The sequence below is a fragment of the Mustela erminea genome, chromosome 4 (assembly GCF_009829155.1).
Source record: "Mustela erminea isolate mMusErm1 chromosome 4, mMusErm1.Pri, whole genome shotgun sequence".
NCBI lineage: Eukaryota > Metazoa > Chordata > Mammalia > Carnivora > Mustelidae > Mustela > Mustela erminea.
This window is the reverse complement of record NC_045617.1, coordinates 12,897,107-12,916,662: the sequence shown is the minus strand read 5'-3', so window position 1 is coordinate 12,916,662 and position 19,556 is coordinate 12,897,107. Positions and strand designations below refer to the sequence as shown.

The window sequence follows — 19,556 nt, the reverse complement described above, 5'->3', positions numbered from 1 at the left end:
CAGAAATGGGGGTCAGGCAATAGGGGTTCCAAAGCAGATATTTTCCCTAAGACAGCCACATGGCTTCCTAGCTCCTCATTAGAGGGAGATTAGTCTTCACAAAAGAATCTGGTTCTATGGAAGCACACAGATTTTTATTTGTAATGATCTACTAACTACCCCATTGGGGCCTGTCATAGCCTTATACGTGGACTGCATTGTTTTGGTGATTATCCCATCTGTCTCTACTTTGCAATCCCCCAGGTTAAGAGGCATATTGCATTGCCTTATAATTTGGAGGACATTGGGTGGTCCCATCTTGGCCTTTGTCTTAAATTGCAGAGAATGCCTGGTTTAGAGAGTTCTATCTTTATCATGGGTGTCTAATGGCGCTTAGCAAGCACAGCTTCTAACACAAGGTCTCCCATCAAAAAAAGTAGTAGAATGCTACCACCTTGTAGGGAAGGGGATAATCTTAAAAGTGAACCAGTCATTCTCTGGATGTGGGATCATAATCAAACTGTCTTTCTGTTCATGATAGAATAAGTCTAGAGCAGCCTCAGCCTTTGAGTAGCTTTCTCCATTAGGTTTCATGGGATTTTATTGGCCTCAAGAAATCCTCCTTATTCATTAAGACTATAACCTCCCTAACTCCTTCATCAGTCACATGTCTAAGAGTTCCTCGACCTATTGATCAAAGCTCTCCTGGACATCTCTCTTTTCCCTCTCACTATGGATCTACGTCTTAGTAGTCATTATAGAGGCATTTGCCCTCTAGTTGTTTCTAGTCTTGACTTAAAACTGGTGAAGTTGTGCTTTCTTCCCTTGTGGGGCTCAGAGAGTTCTCTTAGCCTCCGTGTCCATAGGAGAGCAAGCAACAACCATGGCACCATTTGGGCAATTGGTTAGACTTTATCCCTCATCACTCAGCCCCCATCTATTGACTTGTGTCATGTTCATCAATAGCGAGGACAGGAGTGGATGACTCTTTCTGTAGCACATTTCCTACCACATCCCAAGGACTTAAGGACTTTCATCATATTCCCAAACCCAGTCCATGAGTCCTTGCCTTTTCTCTTCCAAAAAGTCATTGTCTATCTTGACATCCTGCTCATGGTGCCAGTTTAGGAAAAACCTCTTAGAAGATGGCTAGAAGTAACCAGATTCCAAATGAGTAAACCAAGCAAGCAAGCAAGCAGGTTGTTTTGCCACAACTATTTAGGGGCCAAATGTCGACCAAAGTCAACAGTTTAGTACTCACAGCACAACAGCAGCAGAAAATTTAGCATAGCAGTGCCTCTTCTATCCCCAAATCCCACTGGGCAGTGTGATGGGACCTGATGGTGGCTGCACACACAATGGGTTGTGTCACCGTTAAGGAACCTAGAGCTAAAGTCCCAGCCCTTTGAGGGCAAGCAATAAACAAACTCCCTAGGAACAGGTACTTCACACAGTGATCAATGCTGTGGTCACCCTGGCCTACCTAATTGCTTATGTGACCACCTGCAGAAACTATTCCAGGCCAGAGGAAGGTTAAGCCTTACAGTCTGGCACAGTCAGAAAGGATGTGCAGGAAACCCAGGGCTCATGGTAGACTGCCTCTCCAAATGACCATTCTGATCTTTGTATTCCTCATTCTTAGAAAATATATATTGAAATCTGTAGTGACAAAAAGCCAACTGAGTATCAAATAGTTCAGAGAGATAGTGTGTGTGCATGTGTGTGTGTGTAGAAGAAGAGAAAAAAAAAAGGAACAGAAAGCAAATGATTAAACAAATGGGATAAAATGTTAATAGCAGGTGAGTCTGGGTAAAGTGTACACAAATGTTCTTTATGCTATTCTCATTCTTGCACTTTTCCTGAAGTGTGAAATTTACTAAAATAAAGTTAAAGGAAAAACCCTCCCTTTATACTGACTCTATAAACACCTCCTTTCCTTCTCACCAAAGAATATATTAACAATGACAACAGAGATTGCTTGTTAAATACAAAATGTATTTCTTGGCCACAAATATCTTCCCATATTTGAAAATACCAAACCATATTTTTATGTGTGTGAACAAATGTCATGTTATTGCTCAATGTATATGCCAGCTTTATAGTGGAAGTGGGGGTGGCAAAAGTCCCTGAACTTCAAATTGGTTGCTTCAGAAAAAAAAAATCCATTAATTTTGAGAACCGAATGAAAAATAAAATGTCTTCATCTAGAAATGAAGAACATGAAAGGTATTGCAAAAAGAGACACTGCTATTCTTTTGAAATTTTTGTCAAGTCATGAATAATTTGAGGATAAAGAAGGAGAAAGAGAGTCAAGAACAGAGGGAGATAAGGGATTTGGATTCAAAATGTATTTTTTCAAGGAAACCATTATCAATAATATCTCTTTGATGACTACTGTATAATTCTTATTCATTAATGTGTACAAATGCAATAGCATACTCATAATGATCCAAGAGATTATTCATAATGACCCAAGGGATTAATTAATGTCTTGACATTTAGGAAAAGCTCTGAAGGTTACAAGTGAAAGTATACTGAGGGCCCTCAGGACAGTTCTGACCCACAGAAGATGCCTGATAAATGTGCACTGCAACCCAGTTTGAAATGCTCACTATCTTTGCTCTTTCCTCTTTCAGCTAGAAAATCTGGAAGCAGAAACTGCTCCATTGCCCTAGATGGGTCTCATGCCATTCAGACCCTCACTGAGCTTAGAAGCCACCATCTATGTGGAAGCAGGTCACTGCAAGAACCTGTGGGAGCCTCTAGTTTCAGGAAAGTGCCAGCTCCTGAGTCATCAAAACTCGATCTTCTGAGCACTCCACTCTACACATGTGAAGGAGACATCTCAATTAAGTCAGTTGCTGGGAAGGAAAGACCATACCATGCTTAAAAGTCCAACTTGTGTACATAATCATGAGGAAGATGTCCAATGGGACCAAAACACACCATGGTATGTGAACTGAGGTCATCATAGAAGATGGCCCTTCTGTGTGTATTATTTTGTTTTGAAGCAAATATTTATGACCTCATCAAACAAAACCCATCAGTTGTTAAATTTAGCATGGTGACATGTAAAGTAAGTGTTACCTCTGATCAAAGGAACTTGTGTGGAAATCTCAAGACTTTATCTAGTCTTCTGTAAGGAACACTTTCTTCTTTTACCTTTAATATTAACCTTAATATTGGTTAAGACATCATTTCCACCTTTGTTTCTTTGTTTTGTATTCTTCTAAAGAATAACGTCTCCTACGTAGCTCCATAATTTTGAGGAAGTAATTAGCATGAAATGTTATCTGAAACACAACAGTGTGTCAGCTGCAGAAAGGTTGACTCTTGTGCATTTCAGGTACTTCCCAAGAGTTCATGGGAGATTATTCATTCTTAGGCTTTCAGTTGTTTGCTCCCTAATTTTAACTGTGAGGATCCCTTCTTTTATCAAACTATTCATAAAAGGTAATTGTGGATCAATGAGCTCATCACTTCATCTGGGGAGGAAGTCAAGCTTTAAAATGTACTTATTCTTCATTTCTCAGTAGTTTCTCCATACTGCATGCTCCTTTTGTATATTATCTTATCTTTTTTTTTAATTCTGTGATAAAATGACAGTCTAAGCCTTTTTAAAAATTTATATCCAATAAGCTTAATCTCAAAACAGAAAGACTCAAATGATCATAGATAAAAATGGTTAATCTTCTTTTCAATCCTGTGGAGTTACTTGGACCTGAAATATTAACAGTGACCCAAGAATATTTTCCTGAAGATTGTGTTTATATAATGTCATCACCAATATGTTGGTCTTTTTGATCTTTGTTAAATGTCAAGATTTCCTTTGTAAAATGTCAGTCTTCTAAGCAATTTCTGTAAGACAATTCTCCTCTTTGACTGGTTTTCTTTGGTATAAAATACAGTAGAGAGTTGGCAATCACCCATTTTTATTTGATCTATATAGACAGTCAAGTCAGATGGCCTATGCAAAGAAAAAAAAAGCCCTCCACTTTGAACTTTTGTCTGGGTTGATTAAATGAGTCATGTACATTGTAGTTATCTATGAAGATATAGTACATGACAGGGTACCAATTTCCCTTATAAAAAAGTATTTCTAAGTCTACAAGCTGCCAGTAGACTCAATATTAAAAGTTATATCTGTTCCTCAATATAATAAGACACAAATATGTACTGGGCATCCAGATCAAATATCCAAGACATCTTGGACCAGAATAGCTAAATTTACTGTCTCAGATCTAGCTAGCTGTCATTATGTGGACCCAACACATGTATCCATTGGATGAGAAGAAAAAGAAAAAAAAAAGATAATATTTTATCTTGAATCTTGAATATTGAAGTCTTATATTTGCCTCTAATAATCTCTGTTTCTCAAATATTATGTCCCAGAAATGATATGTATTATTTTTATTTTTTTCTGATCAAAGTAATTTAAACCAGAGCCTTAAAAAGTTTTAGATTGTTAAATAAATGCGTTTGTGTATAAATACATATATGCATATAGACACTATTAGAGCTTCCACAAGTAAAAGGATAATTCAAATGAAACACAATGAAGGAGAATGAAATATCTGTATGTAAGTCACTTGGGAGGAAAGTTCTTCCTTTTAATGGGCTGTAATAACATCAGTTCTCTCGAGAGATGACGTAGCACTGCTTTCCGCTCATAAGGCTGTTTCTCAACAATCATTTCTGCCTGATGACCAGCTCTCAGTTAAAACATTCTGAAATGAATAATAAATATGCTTTTCAATGTTTTTCATTCAAAACCCTTGTCACAAAATTTACTAGAACTGCCTTGATATTCCATGGCAAATGGGGAAGTGGCAGCCCTGATTCGGTTGGTTAAGCTAAAGTTCCTTGTGAAATCTGTATATAAAGGGAATGTAACGTTCTGCTTTGTTCTTCTTCTCATTTCACCTTCCTGTCCTTACAGATAGGATTTCTTCTGGTCTGGCCTTCTTCCAGTGAAGCAAACTATTGATGTAAAGTAAGGGTAAGGCATAGTAGCCTTAATTCTCAGCTTCTCTGTGAACCACGCATGCCCCTACTATAGCTGTGCATTTACAGCCACAAATACGATCCTTTCCTTAGAAATATCCATGAATAGGAAATGGGTGTCTTCAGGAATCCTTGCTGCCCTTACAAAAGCACCAAGATTTTTGCCGACATTTTCAACATATTTCTTTTCTCATGAGCCATATTTCTTCAATGAGGGGAGAGATGGGAACAAACACCAACCTTCATCAGTGCCTTGTTCTTGCTTTGGCCTAACCACTGTACTTTCCCTGGTAGAAGATGCTCCAGGATCATAGTGACAGAATACAGCCTTCAGATTATATTTAAGACCACTGCCATTGGGACATTAGAGCCTAAAGTGACAAGCCAATTAAAGGGTCTAGCTTTGTGGCATTTAGCCAGGAGGTAGTTGTATTTAATTAATAATAATTTCAACCCAGTCATTGTTCACCACTGAGATCAAACTAAAACCACGAGGAGGTATGTACATTGCTAGCTGTTCAAAAGTAAGCAAAACCAAATGGCAAAAGCTTAGTGTGCCATGGTATGTGGCAAATATTCAAGCTCTTGTCATGTAATGTGTTGGGGTTTTTTAAGGAGTCAGTACATAAGTCAAGTTCAGTTTGATTTACCTAATATTATTGTGTCCAAGACACTTGAGTTACAAATGTAAAGATCATTGACACTGAGGTTTTAGGGTTATGAACAGTGGATTGAGGGTGGACTGAACTTGCATCCTGTAACAAGGTACTTTTGAAATAACATCAAATAGCTGCATATACATTTTAAGGGAATTTTAAAGGCTCAGAAAAAATTAAAATTGAGTATATCAACCTTTGAAATATATCAGTCTTGACTAAAATATATGAAAAGATGATTCTTGACCCTTGGCACATATTCAGAGGGAGATCAATTTTTCTGGGGCTTTCCCCATCACATACATTTTCAACTCACTTTGCATTTCCTATAACCTTGCATGAAGTGAGAATTTTAAAATCTGCACTTGAAATTGTACCTAAGCTTTACAATGTTACAGAGGAAATTGGCATAATTACTTCTTCCTCTGCTGTTTGAGAGGGATTCAGGTTTGCATTCAAAGCCAACCCACCTGGAAACTAGTGCTTAGGGTTCTAATGTCCCCATACCCCTGGCTCCTCCCCCAAAAAATAGCCCTGTGATTTCATGTGGTACAAGCGGTGAGCTCCTTCCTTCTCTCCCAACTTCCAGAAACTCAGTTAAATCTCTGATCCATTCACATCCAAAAGAGTGCCTTGTCTGCTTAAAGACAAAATAAAACTCTATGACAATAGATTAAGATGTTTCTAGACTGTACTACAACATCTGAAACAATGCAAAAGTTTTGCTATTTATTTGGAAAAAAATTATTTAAGAATCGAGTGGAACCATAAGGGACAAGGACAGAAGAGAGTTTACTCATTTTTATCATTCTACCATCTGAATTATCTGGCATCATACTTAACTACCACTCAATGGAGCTGGTTGGCATCACTACCTTTTATACAAAGATACTGTTTCTAAAAAGCGTGCATTATGTAGAGCAGGTAGGGATCTATTTAAGTTGCAACAGTTCTTTAGACTGTATTAGAAAAGAAACAGGACCTACAGAAACCACACTTGAATGCAAACAAGTCTTATAGCTTTGTGTTTCAGTGAAACCTCTATATACTTATGGAAAGAGCATAAACAATCCTATGTAGTATAAAAATTGCCTGAAATTAATCATAACAGCCTCAAAGCTTTCAATGCAAGCATAAATATGCTTTGATTTTTCAGATGATGTGTCCTCAGTTTTGAATTTGAAAGAATGTTAATATTAAATATACATCATGAGGGGAAATACAGTTTTTGCAGGAACTGAATTTGCCTCTATACATCTCAATAATTGCAAACCTCAATGATTTGTTGTCATTCAGAGCTATCTCATGAGTCAAACATAGTTTGCTTCTCCCCCTAAAACTATGTCCATGAAATCTAAACCAGGGCAACTGAAAAAAAAAAAAAAGTTTATTACTTGTGTTCCAGCTAATAGTGTCACATTGTTAGCAAGCTTGCATTGCCTATACGGAATAAATGTATATTTGTCTTATAGTTTCAGGAAAAGAACACAGAGGTCTTTTTGAAGACAGCAAGGGAAATTTATCTTATCATCACTGTGCGCTCTGTAATAGGCATGTTTTGCAACAACAACAACAAAAATCCTCCAGGAAAATATGCACTTTAACATTACCTACAACTTCCTTCTTCTTACTTTGCTACTTAATTTTTTAAAGAACCTAAATCTTGAGAATAGGCTATCATATTTACTTCCAATTCTCTTAAAATAAATTTCTGTTGTTTTCCTTCCAAAACATAAATGTTTTATTCAATTAGCATTATCCACTAAAGCTAGAAAGTTTTCAATGAATACACAGGGCTACAAAATGCCAAATGGAAATGAAAAGAATAAGTGATAGAAACAGAGAGAGGAAGATATGAGAAGAGAAAGGGTGGGAATAGATGGGACACTATGTTTCTGAGAGCCTAGGTGAAACTGAACACAGTCACATACACCGAATAGCATGAGTGAGCTTCGTTAATATAAGCACAGTAAAACTAGTTTAATTAATGATTCCTAGAGAAAAGGGAGAGGAAATCACATTAGCGTGACCTGATGATAGATTTTACTGTTCATAGTGGAGGCCAAAGCAAATGAGTTACTGAGAAAAACAATAATTATTTTTCCCCATTTTGTCGAGGGAAACAAGATTCCTAACACTACATGATATTTGCAAAATTTGTATGGCTCATAGGCTGTCCTTTCTCTGGTTCCCTCAGAGATGGGCTTCTGGGATGTAGAGATACTTTTCACATTCTATATCTGGTAATAGTCATGATGTCACCACTCCAGACCACTATGACATCAAAACAACCAAGCCTAAAGATCAGTTGGTGCCTCTCAGAAGAGACCAGAGTCTGCAAGTGCCTACACAGATTAGGTTCCCAGGGATATTCCCAATTCTGAGTTGGAAAGGGCCAGTTACAGGCATACGGTTTTTATTATGCCCTCAAAAGTTCTCTAATCAAAGGTTAACCTGTGGATCCCACTGTTTTTTGCATCCCATATTAGAATTTTTACTTTCCCAAAATGAGACAATACAAATCACATGAAATTTCCATTATACGGCATAACATTGAAATGCAGTATGAATATCTACAGTTTTCTTGGCAGAGTAGTACATCTGACTTTTTTCTTGCCATGGTCAAGACACCACGCTCTAAAATTAGTGGACGTTATTCCCTAAGGAGACTGACTACCGGAAACTTTCAAAAGAAAAGAGTTCCCATTTATGAAGTAAATTAGAATAAAATGGTCCATCAGATGTTTCAGAATGCCTATTCCTTATATGCCAACTCTTTGAGGTTTTTTTTCTTTCTTGGTTGCCTGACTAGTTCGTTGGTTTAGGGATTCATTATTGTTGTTGGATTATTTTTCGTTGCTGTTCAAAAATGTTGACTTCACCCTGTCATCATACACACGCATGTTCCTCAATTTTCTCTGCCCGATGAATTTCCCTTTGTAATGGCCAATGTAGGAGGTCATCATTGCCAGAGTATAATGGAAAATTGAGACATATCTTTGCTCATGGCTTGGCAACATGCTGGGCCACTTACATTCCCCATTTCATCAAATAATGTCCCTCTTCTCTATATCATTTGGACTTTAGAACCAATCAGAGTTCAATCTCTAATACCCATACTAGCACAAGAAACCTATCAGCCAGATTCCTTTCCTGCATCTCTGCAGGTGGTAAACCTGCTTCCTATTGCCTGCTCTCATCTCTGCAGGAGTCCATTCAAATAACAGAAAAATAACAAGGCCTTCCTGTTACTCTCTTTGGCTGTGAGACAATTTGTTCCTATCTGCCCCCAGGCTCACCTAGCGCTCTGACTCAGTGGGAAGCTGCTACTGATCATCGCTGTATTAACTCAAAACTCATTTGCCTTATGGAAATTCATGGCCCTTAATTCTCAAGAGAATGGAGCAAACCAATAGGCTGCCTAGGCACCTAGGTACTTTCCATGTAATCTACTACATCTGTATAAATTAGGTCCAAATAGCAGGTTATTTTCAAGATTTATAAACTCAATACTGCAAATCATAGAACCTGGCAAGTAGTTCTTAGGATCCCCTTGCTGCCTATGAATCAATTACATAACTTCTACATGGGCTGGGGGAAAAATAATCACAATAAGAAAAATTTGTGTTTTAAACTGCCCCATGATTTTTGTTTGTTTTAATGAATTTCATCCATTTACTGGGGATGGGGGGTGGGGTTAATGTTGATGACACAATTTCATTTTCACTTTTATGAAATCCTTCCTTTTCTAAGAATGAGCTATATCTTATAAACAAAGGCATAAACCAAATGTATAATGCAATTCCTAATAATGGCTGTTGATCCATTCATCATAAATAATATTCACCACAAAATAATTCCAGTCAAATCTAGAAACAGGGATAGTCTCTTGAAGTTACCTGCACCAGGACGTAGCTTGGCCCATAAGCATGAATATACACATAAAAATATGAGCATCTCTTTTAAAGTATTTTCCTCATAACAAGGCTGAAGATTCCAGTAGGAAATTGGGGGATCAATTTGGTTCATTTTCTTATTGATCCTAAAGACCACTGAAGTGATCGTGCTGGTTGTTTCTCATTTAGAGAAAGCTGGCCACTGAGCACTTAAAGACACCATGAGGAAAATGCCACCCTCTACTTCATGCAGGGCTGAGGGAAAGGGAAGAAGAATCGACTGAATGGTGACGGCCATCTACCAGTCATGCTGCTTCTGGCATGAATGTAAAAGCTAGAAGTCTTTCCTTTGGCTCTGGTTTTGCGTAGTGCACAGATGTCTTTGTAAATGGTAGGAAATTAATTTTAGATTGGATCTATAAACTAAGTCATTTTGACTCTGTTATGTTAAAAGAGAATAGCTTTGACTTCTAACTGTATTTTGCAATATTTTGAAGTCTAAGAAGCTCTTGTCAACATTCTAAGATATTGGAGATTCCTACAAAAAAAAATTGAGTTTTAAGAGCCCACCATTTGAGAAAATCCATAATGAAAAAACTAAAATGTCAATAAGACTTTCAGGTGTATATTTCATTTCATAAGAACATCTACATTCATTTGAAAAAAGTTCCATACATAGTCTCAAGCATATTTATTTAGTTCCTGGCCTGACAAACACATGACCTTCCAAACTCTGCAGCCTCTTGAACATCAGAGGACTCTGTGATTCTTGAAATGTCTGGTTTGTTTGAAGTTTCTGTTTTCAGGCAGGTACTTTGGATTATATAGTATATTTGAAAATAACTATCATGGACACACACACGTAACAAAATGGAGCCTTAGAAATTATATGGTAATTTTAATCAAAATAGAAAGCAATTAATGAAATAAAATTTATGAAGAACTTAGCTCCTTATTTGGAAGGAGCTGAATCAATAAATTACTTGCAAGCTTTTTTACATTTATACTCCAGAAACAAAGTGAAGATTAGAAAATGCTTTAAACTATACATTCTCTATTTAAATCTTAATTTGAACTTCAAATTATGCTTTTATCTCCATCCAAACCATTAACTTCACTGAAAAATTTGGTCATAAATCCTGAATCCACAAAATTCGAAGCTACAATTTATAATTTTATACTCCCACCATAAAAATTTCTACCTTATGAGTATAAAAATATAAATTCCCATTAATTTGATGGGAATTTAAAAAAGAAATGCCAGTTTCCAATAACACATCCTTCTCTTGGCAATACATTTTCTGAATTTTTCATCTACTTAATAATTCTGGAAACTTAAAACAAGTGATCTTGCTCCTTTATTTTGTTCTGTTAAATAAAAAAGAAATTGCAAGTGCAGCTTTAAAAAAAGTTCAAAAATCTGTTATATCAAATATAGCAAAAAGACAAGGGATTTTTTTTTAAGTGTGACTTTAAGTATTAGGTGCTCTGTCACATGTTTTTAAATTTCTTGTAACATTAATGACACAGTTTGTTTTCCAAAGATAATTTCCATTAGAAAGGAGAAGCTGTGCTGCATGATTTTAATTATATTTGAAGTTTAGGCAACTAAAAACACTTAGCTTAAAAAGATACCCATATTTCATGGGAAAAATCAAAATATTATTTTTTTAAATGTTTTATTAAATGAGATTCTCTGTGGTTGATTTAGCACAAATATTTTATAGAAATTCATGCCCACCCTATCCACAAACTACTTTTTCCCTAGCAATAGAAACAGCAGCAGAATTATTGCTTCCTTTTTCTATAGTTTGAAGTCAGATCCAACATAAACAACTCTCTACGCATTGATTTTGTTCTCATGGCTCCCATTCAGGGGTCTGAGAGAAAAGCAGAATCAATCCTTCTCCTTGAATGTGTTGGGGACTGAAGGAGAGAAACAGATCTGCTGCTCTGCATGTAGATTCAATTTCTATACCCCAAATATCCAAAGAGCTGATTATACAAATGACAACTGGTAGCATAAAAAGAAAAGTCTAGAATTTTTCGTGTTTTATGGATTTTCTAGCCAAGTAAATGAAAACATAACCACATCGTTAGAAAAACAGTATGAAGCCCATAGATTTAACAGTGAGCACAACATGCTTCCTGATTATTTTTAAGAATTTTCCCATACCTGCCCTTACCACAATAGGTAAAAAATATTTCCTTAGGTAGTGTATTTCACCTAGATGGCCCTGCCAGGAAAACAATAGACAAATGAGTACAGCTGACCCTTGAACAACATGGATTTGACGGCACAGGTCCACTTATAAGTGTTTTTTTGGTTTTTTATAAATACAGTATAGTCCTGTAAATGTATTTTCTCTTCCTTATGATTTTCTAATAACATTTCTTTTCTCTGGCTTCCTTTATTGTAAGAATACTGTACATAATATGTGTAACATAAAAAACATGTGTTTATTGACTGTTTATGCTGGCTTCCTGTCTAAATTAGGCTATTAGTAGTTAAGCTTTTGGGGAGTCAAAAGTTTTATGCAGATTTTAAGCTGTGTGGTCAGGGTAGTAATTGCTCCCAACTCCCACTTTGTTCAAGGATCAACTGTATGTTGTTGACTGTGGTAATGCCAAAAAGGAATGTTTAAAAATATACAATGTTGTTTTCATGTTTGTCTAGTAGTCTTTCTTCAGTTTTTTGTTTCTTGTTTGGTTTTAATTAATGTGTTGGTCCCATCATAATGTCTTTTTAATTGTAGAAAAATTAATATTTTCATGTGCAGTAAAGACGAAGCTATCATTTTGCATTTTATGCACATTTCCAGATAGGAGAAGATGGTCAGCTTTAGCTTCCAAAAGAATGATCTGCCAGATCATAGTGGTCTCATGTGCAAATTAGAATGTTGACTTATACATCAAACAGTGAGCACATCAGTAAATTATTTTTACTTTATTCCTATTTAACTGTTGAAGATAGCTGTATGTAAATGTATAAACTTTGGACTATATTATTCTTGTTATGCCAGAATACATAATCATTTGGGGCTATATTGTGATTTTCTTGCATGTAATGTACAGTGATATATATGACTAATAAAGAAAATCTGATAGTGATATATAGATTTTCCTCTTGTCTTTCTCATTTGCACATAACTTACCTAAAAAGAATATTCTCCAAATTAATGTTACTGTAGATAAGGAGTCTAAGAATTGACTAACAGATGACTTTGATAAGTATTTTATTTTTTTTGAAGTTTTTATTGAAATTCCAGTTGGTTAGCATACAGTGTAATATTAGTTTCAGGTGTACAATACAGTGATTCAACACTTCCATACAACACCTGGTGTTCATCACAGCACATGCCCTTCTTTATCCCCACCACCTACTTCCCCCATCCTCCCACCTACCTCCCCTCTACCACCCAAGAGTTTGCTCTCCATAGTCAAGAGTCTGTTTCTTGGTTTGCCTTTCTCTCCTTTCCGCCCCACTTTGGTTGTTTTTTTTTTTTTTTTTGGTGTTCCTTAAATTCCGCATATGAGTGAAATATGATATTTGTCTTTCTTTGACTTACTTCACTTACCATAAAATTCTCTCACTCCATCTATGTTGTTGCAAATGGTTGAGGTCATTCTTTTTTATGGCTGAATAATATTCCATTGTGTTGCTTGAATTCATATGTATATAAATATATATGTATGTATTTAAACCCTTTTTAAAACTATAACATTTCTTTTTTATATGATTTGTTATCTCCAGTCACACTTTCAAGGGTATTGATCAATTATTGCACACCTAGATGCTTACATAATGTAGTGACAATGCATTTTTCACATCCTTGTGTGCACTACAATAAAAAAGATTCTAAAATTTTTTAAAAAATCCAATCGTGGGTGTGGGTGGGTGTATGTGCACACATGTGTGTACCACTTCCTCTTTATCATTCATCAATCTATGGCCACTTGGGCTCTTTCCATACCTTGACTATTCTAGATAATGTTGCTATGAACATAGGGACACGTGTACCCCTTTGAATTAGTATTTTTGTATTCTTTGGGTAAATACCTAGTAGTGCAATTGCTAGATGATAGGGTAGTCCTATTTTTAACTTTTTGAGGAGATATCATAGTATTTTCCACAGTGACTTCACCAATTTGCATTCTCACCAACAGTGCACGAGGGTTTCCCCTTTTTCCACATACTCACCAACACTTGTTTGCTGTGTTGTTGATTATAGCCATTCTGACAGGTATGAGGAGATATCTCATTAGAGTTTTGATTTGTATTTCCCTGATGATGAGTGATGTTGAGCTTCTTTTCATGTGTCTGTTAGCCGTCTATATGCCTTCTTTGGAAAAATGTCTATCCATTTCTTCTACCCATTTCTTAACTGGATTATTTGGTTTTTGGGTATTAAGTTTGATTAGTTCTTTATGGATTTTGTATTCTAACCCTTTATCAGATATATCATTTGCAAATATCTTCTTCCCATTCTGAAGATGGTCTTTTAGTTTTGTTGATGGTTTCCTTCACTGTGCAGAAGGTTTTTATCTTGATGAAGTCCCAATAGTTTATTTTTGTCAAAGATTAATTGACCGTATTTTTGTGGATTTATTTCTGGGTTTTCTATTCTGTTCTATTGATCTATGTGTCTATTTTTGTGCCAGTACCATACTGTCTTGATTCCTACAGTACTTTGTAATATAACTTGAAGTCCAGAATTATGATGCATCCAGCCTTGCTTTTCTTTTTCAAGATTGCTTTGGCTACTCATGGCTTTCTGCGGTCCGATACAAATACCAGGATTTTTTTTCCTCGGAAAAATGCTGTTGGTATTTTGATGGGGATTGCATTAAATCCGTACAGTAGCTTGGGTAGTATAGGCTTTAACAATATTTCTTTTTCTAATCCATGGACATGGAATGTCTTTCCATTTCTTTGTGTCATCTCCAATTTCTTTCATCAGTGTTTTACAGTTTTCAGAATACAGGTCTTTCACTTCTTTGACTAAGTTTATTCTTAGATATTTTAGTATTTTGGGTGCAATTGCGAAGGGATTGTTTTCCTAATTTCTCTTTCTATTGATTCATTATTGCTGTATAGAAATGCAACAGATTTCTGTACATTGATTTTATATCCTATGACTTCATTTATCAGTTCTAGCAGTTTTTTGGTAGAGTCTTTCTGCTTCTCTATATTGACTAAGTACTGTAAAATGATTGAAATAAGTGGACTTTTTCTCTTCAATTGTTTGTATTTTTAAAACAAAAGTGTCCCTAAACCTTGACAACTATGACTCCTTCAATTAGAATTGTTAATCCAACTATGCAGAGAAAAAATTCCTCTGCTATAGAGTCCATTGTTGAAAATAAACGTAGATACCTTTGATGAAGTTTTAGAATGTAAGGGAGGTCCAGAGCTGACAGCCAAGAAAGAATTCTTAAGACGTCTCTGGTGCAAAAAGGTGATTTATTAAAGCAAGGGAGCAGGATCCATGGACAGGAAGAGATGCTGCCCCAGAGTTGTGAGGGGTGGCAGGTTATGTATGATGGGGCTGGGAGAGGTAAGGAAAAGAGAGGTTTCAATAGAACCTTCATATGCTAAAGAGGAACTACAAGATACCAGATACCAGAGGCCTTGCCATTGTTAAGGTCATTTTTCCCTTTTTAGCAAGCTATTAACATTAAGATAGTTGGGAGATTCCTAAAAGAATGTCACATATGGAAAAAAAAAAATGTCACATATGTCCCACCCAGGAATGGTGGGGGTGGGGGGTTTGCAAGGTGTCAGCCTTTTGCTTTGTCCTCAGCCAGGCTTCTGTTCCCTCATCATTCCCTCCTGAACAATTTTGACCCTTAAATTTTTAAGGTTTTGAAGGTGGAAGGTCTCATCTTCTGTAACTTCTTCTTGCTGAATAGGGGCATAAAGTTGTCTCTGCGTCCTGGGATCAACACTAATCAGTTGAGAAATGTGTAGGGGAGTTAGGAAAGATGGAGGCAGCTGAATCCAGCACTGGCAGTAAAGAAGCATCTCTGTGTGTGGTCAGGATAATCTGTCGATGGGAAGTCATTGCAGCAATGGAGTCTCGGCACTAAGTAGAGAAACACTGAAGAAGGCAACGCATTAAGATTTGTAGGGCTATAAGAATGAGAAGTCCAAAAAAGAGATCTTTAATCATTAACCATAGTTCTTCTTTAAACCAGGAACTTAACCAATCACTGAGAGAAAGAGAGAAGGATCCTGTAGAGCCCCAATGTGGTATTCATGTCTTTTATTAGTCCTGTGACATTTTTATGATAATCTTGGATGTACACATAACATTCTGTTTTAATAATTGCATGTGTGCCACCCTGTGCTGCTGTTAAGACATCTAAGGCCATTCTATTTTGTAGATGTCCTTGCACATCTGTATGACTTTGATATTAAGTAAGGAGATGCTATTTGGTGAATCATTGAGTGCCTTTGCAGTGCATTTATTAAGAGCTTCTACATGCCACATGACTTCCTCTAGTCCTACAGATGGAGCAAAAAATGGATGTTAAGTGATCATACCATTTAAAAAAGATCGTGTTTGTCTTTGCTTTAAATTGGGGAGATTAGCTGAAGTAGTGATGGTTTTAGTAATGTGTCCATGAATCCAGGCAAATTCTAAGTTGCAGTGACCTATTCACCCTGGAGGAAGCGAGGGCCACAGGTTAGTTCCACATATCCAGTGGGCTCCATTTGGACCTGGCCATCTGATGCCAGGTCATGTTACCCAATCTGTAGCGAACCAGTCAGTAGCCTGGGGTACTATTATTTGGGAACATGCTTCTAATGATAGCCATCCTAGATGTCAAGTGTTACTTGCCCAAGTATATAATATCTATGATTTTTTTGTTCCCAGCATAAAACTGCCTTTTGACTGAGCTGTCCAACAGAGGATGTGAGCCACAAATATGTACCCCAAATTTGATATATACCATCCTCAGTACAGTGATAAGTAGGGTTTTGTAGCTTAGGCCCTGGTTGGTAGGTATTAATTTGTGGGCTTGTAAGGTCAGTTAGGACTTTAATAGTTTGAGAGTATGAAAAAGTTTGGTTATGTCTTGGTGAAATCTATATCTTACTGATCATGGGCCAGGAAGAAGCATCTGGATTAGTGATAGATTTATCCTGGTACATACTGTCTCCATATATTATTTCTGAAATATAATCCTGTAGAGAGTGCCAATCAGTGCCTGTAAAGGGGAAAATCACCAGGGTAACCCAGACATATTTGACATAGGCAAAATTCCACATATCCAACAACCCATTTGATTTTGTAGTTCAGCATAATGCTGTGCCCACTGTAGGGAAGGAGTTGTCAGTTAAGATAGGTGAAAGGAAAACAAAGAGAAGATATACAACCTTCATTTTTGTTTGAAGAGGAGTTTGAGGTCTTCTATGTGTTCACAGGAGTATGAAGTCATATTAGTTTGCTCACTGGGTAGCTGTGAAGGAGGTATAGGTTTTCTGTTGTATCCGACTTCTAATTTTTTAAATAAACATGTCTTCGAGATTTACATGGAGTGGGTTTTCAGTTATAGTTAAATCAGGTTTTGGGAATATATGATTAGTATACTCATTGAATAACTTATGAGTTAAACCAGCTTCCAATGGATAATTTAATAAAGCATTATAATCTTCATCTAATAACAGATCTACAGAAAGAAATGATTTGCCATGTAATAACTCAAAAGGGCTGAGTCCTAGAGGTTGTTTTGGAGCAGTTCTTATCCTGAAAAGTCCTATTGGTAAGAGAGTAACCCAATTTTCCTGAATTTCTAGACTAAGTTTGGCAAGATGGCATTTTAAAGTATGATTAGTTTTTTCTACTTTCCCAGAGGATTATGGATGCCAGGCTGAATGCAAGAAATACTTAATTTTTAAGGCTTGGGCTCCTTGTTGAGTTATTTGAGCAGTAAAAGAAGGACCATTGTCACTTTGAAGAGATTGAGGAAAGCCAAATCTAATAATTTCTCACAACAAAATCTTAGTTACTTCTATGGCTCTTCCAGTTTTACATGGAAAGGCTTCAACCCATCTGAGGAAGGTATCAACAAACACTAATAGATACTTATAGCCTTTGCAAGGTAGCATTTGTGTGAAATCAAGTTGCCAGTCTTCTCCGGGATAGGATCCACACCTTTGAACTGGTTTTAAAAGAGGGGGAGGGCGAGCTGCACCTTCCAGATTTACTTGGGCACAGACAATACAGGATCAGCAAACCTGTTTTATTGTGGCTGTCAAATTTACTCCATCAAATATATTTTTAATTAAATGTTTTAAAGTGTCTTTGCCCAAATGAGTAGCCTGGTACAGGCCCTGTATTATCTTCCATTGACTACTCTTGGGTATAAAAATTTTCCCTCACTGTTAACAAGCCAGTCCTGTGTAGTTTTAAAACATCCTCACTCCTGAGCAATGTGAATTTCTTGAGCTGAATAGACAGGAGTTATGGACTCCATTGGAGTTAAGACTGGTATAAAGCTTAATATCCGGTTACCTTTTGCTGCCTCTTTGGCTGCACAGTCTGCTTAATTGTTTCCTTTAGATTCTAAGGTCATATCCCTTTGATGTCCTTTGAGGTGAATCACCGCTACCTCCTTGGGCAGAGAGGTATAGCCTCAAGAAGAGCAATGATTTTAGGTCCATGTTTGATTGGGGAGTTATGGCTTGTTATAGAAGAGCAATGATTTCAGGTCCATGTTTGATTGGAGAGTTATGGCTTGATAACAATCCCCTTTCCTTCCAAATAGCTCCATGAGCATGTAGTACCAGAAAGGCATATTTGGAGTCAGTGTAAATGTTAATTCTTAGACCTTTTGCAAATTGAAAAGTACAGATAAGTGCTATTATTTCAGCTTTTTGGCCAGAAGAATTTATTGGAAGGGGTTTCGCCTCAATAGTTTGAATCAGACTAACTCTAGCATGTCCAGCCCTTTTTTCTCCCTTATCTGTGAAGTTACTGCCATCAGTAAACCAACTATCATCTGCATTTTTAATAGTGGAATCTTTTAAGTCTCACCAGCTAGAATAGACAAGATCAATGATTTCTGAACAGTTATGTTCTATAGAGGTATGATGGTCAGGTCCAGACATAAGAGTAGCTGTGTTTAAAGTCTGACAAGTTTTAAGTATTATTTCAGGTGTATCTAAAAGCATAGTTTGGTGTCTAGTAAGGTGGCCTCCCATCATCCTTTGATGGCCCTTGGTCTCTAAGACACTCTGGACCTGATGTGAAGTCATTACAGGGACTGTCCCATCATGAGCTTTGAGGTTTTTTCTACCAGGAGGGCTGTGGCAGCCACTGCATGAAGACAAGCGAGCCACCATTGGGCTACATTGTCAAGTGACTTTGAAAAATATCCCACCAGCCTTGTTTCATTTCCTCATTTTTGGGTGAGAACTCCCAAAGCTTGGCTTTGCTTTTCTGCTACATATAGAGTGAAAGGTTTTTCCAAGCTTCCAAAGCTGGAGTTGGCAGAAGTTTTAGCTTTTAATGCTTGAAAGGCCATCTGCTGAGCTTTAGTCCAGAGCAAAGGTTCCTCATCAGGACCTTTAACAGACTCATACAATGGTTTGGTTAAGAGTCCAAATCCAGAGGAGGAGTCAAGATGGCGGAGAATTAGCAGGCTGAGACTGCTTCAGCTAGCCGGAGATCAGCTAGATAGCTTATCTAAAGATTGCAAACACCTGAAAATCCATCGGCAGATCGAAGAGAAGAACAACAGCAATTCTGGAAACAGAAAAACAACCACTTTCTGAAAGGTAGGACCGGCGGAGAAGTGAATCCAAAGCGACGGGAAGATAGACCCCGGGGGGAGGGGCCGGCTCCCGGCAAGCGGCGGAGCAACGGCGCACAAAATCAGGACTTTTAAAAGTCTGTTCCGCTGAGGGACATCGCTCCAGAGGCTAAACCGGGGCGAAGCCCACGCGGGTTCAGCGTGGCCTCAGGTCCCGCAGGGTCACAGAAGGATCAGGGGTGTCTGAGTGTCGCAGACC

At 37.2% G+C, this 19,556-nt stretch overlaps 1 protein-coding gene across 1 annotated transcript in view; it reads left to right on the top strand.

Annotated features, from left to right (window-relative positions):
• OPRM1 (opioid receptor mu 1) overlaps nt 1-9,308 on the top strand; it is a 78,210-nt gene extending 68,902 nt beyond the window's left edge. The window contains exon 4 of the mRNA XM_032338674.1: nt 2,616-9,308. Within this exon, the coding sequence (XP_032194565.1) occupies nt 2,616-2,654 (39 nt within the window). The 3' untranslated portion in view covers nt 2,655-9,308. The remainder of the gene's footprint in view (nt 1-2,615) is intronic.
• The last annotated feature ends 10,248 nt before the right edge of the window (nt 9,309-19,556 follow it).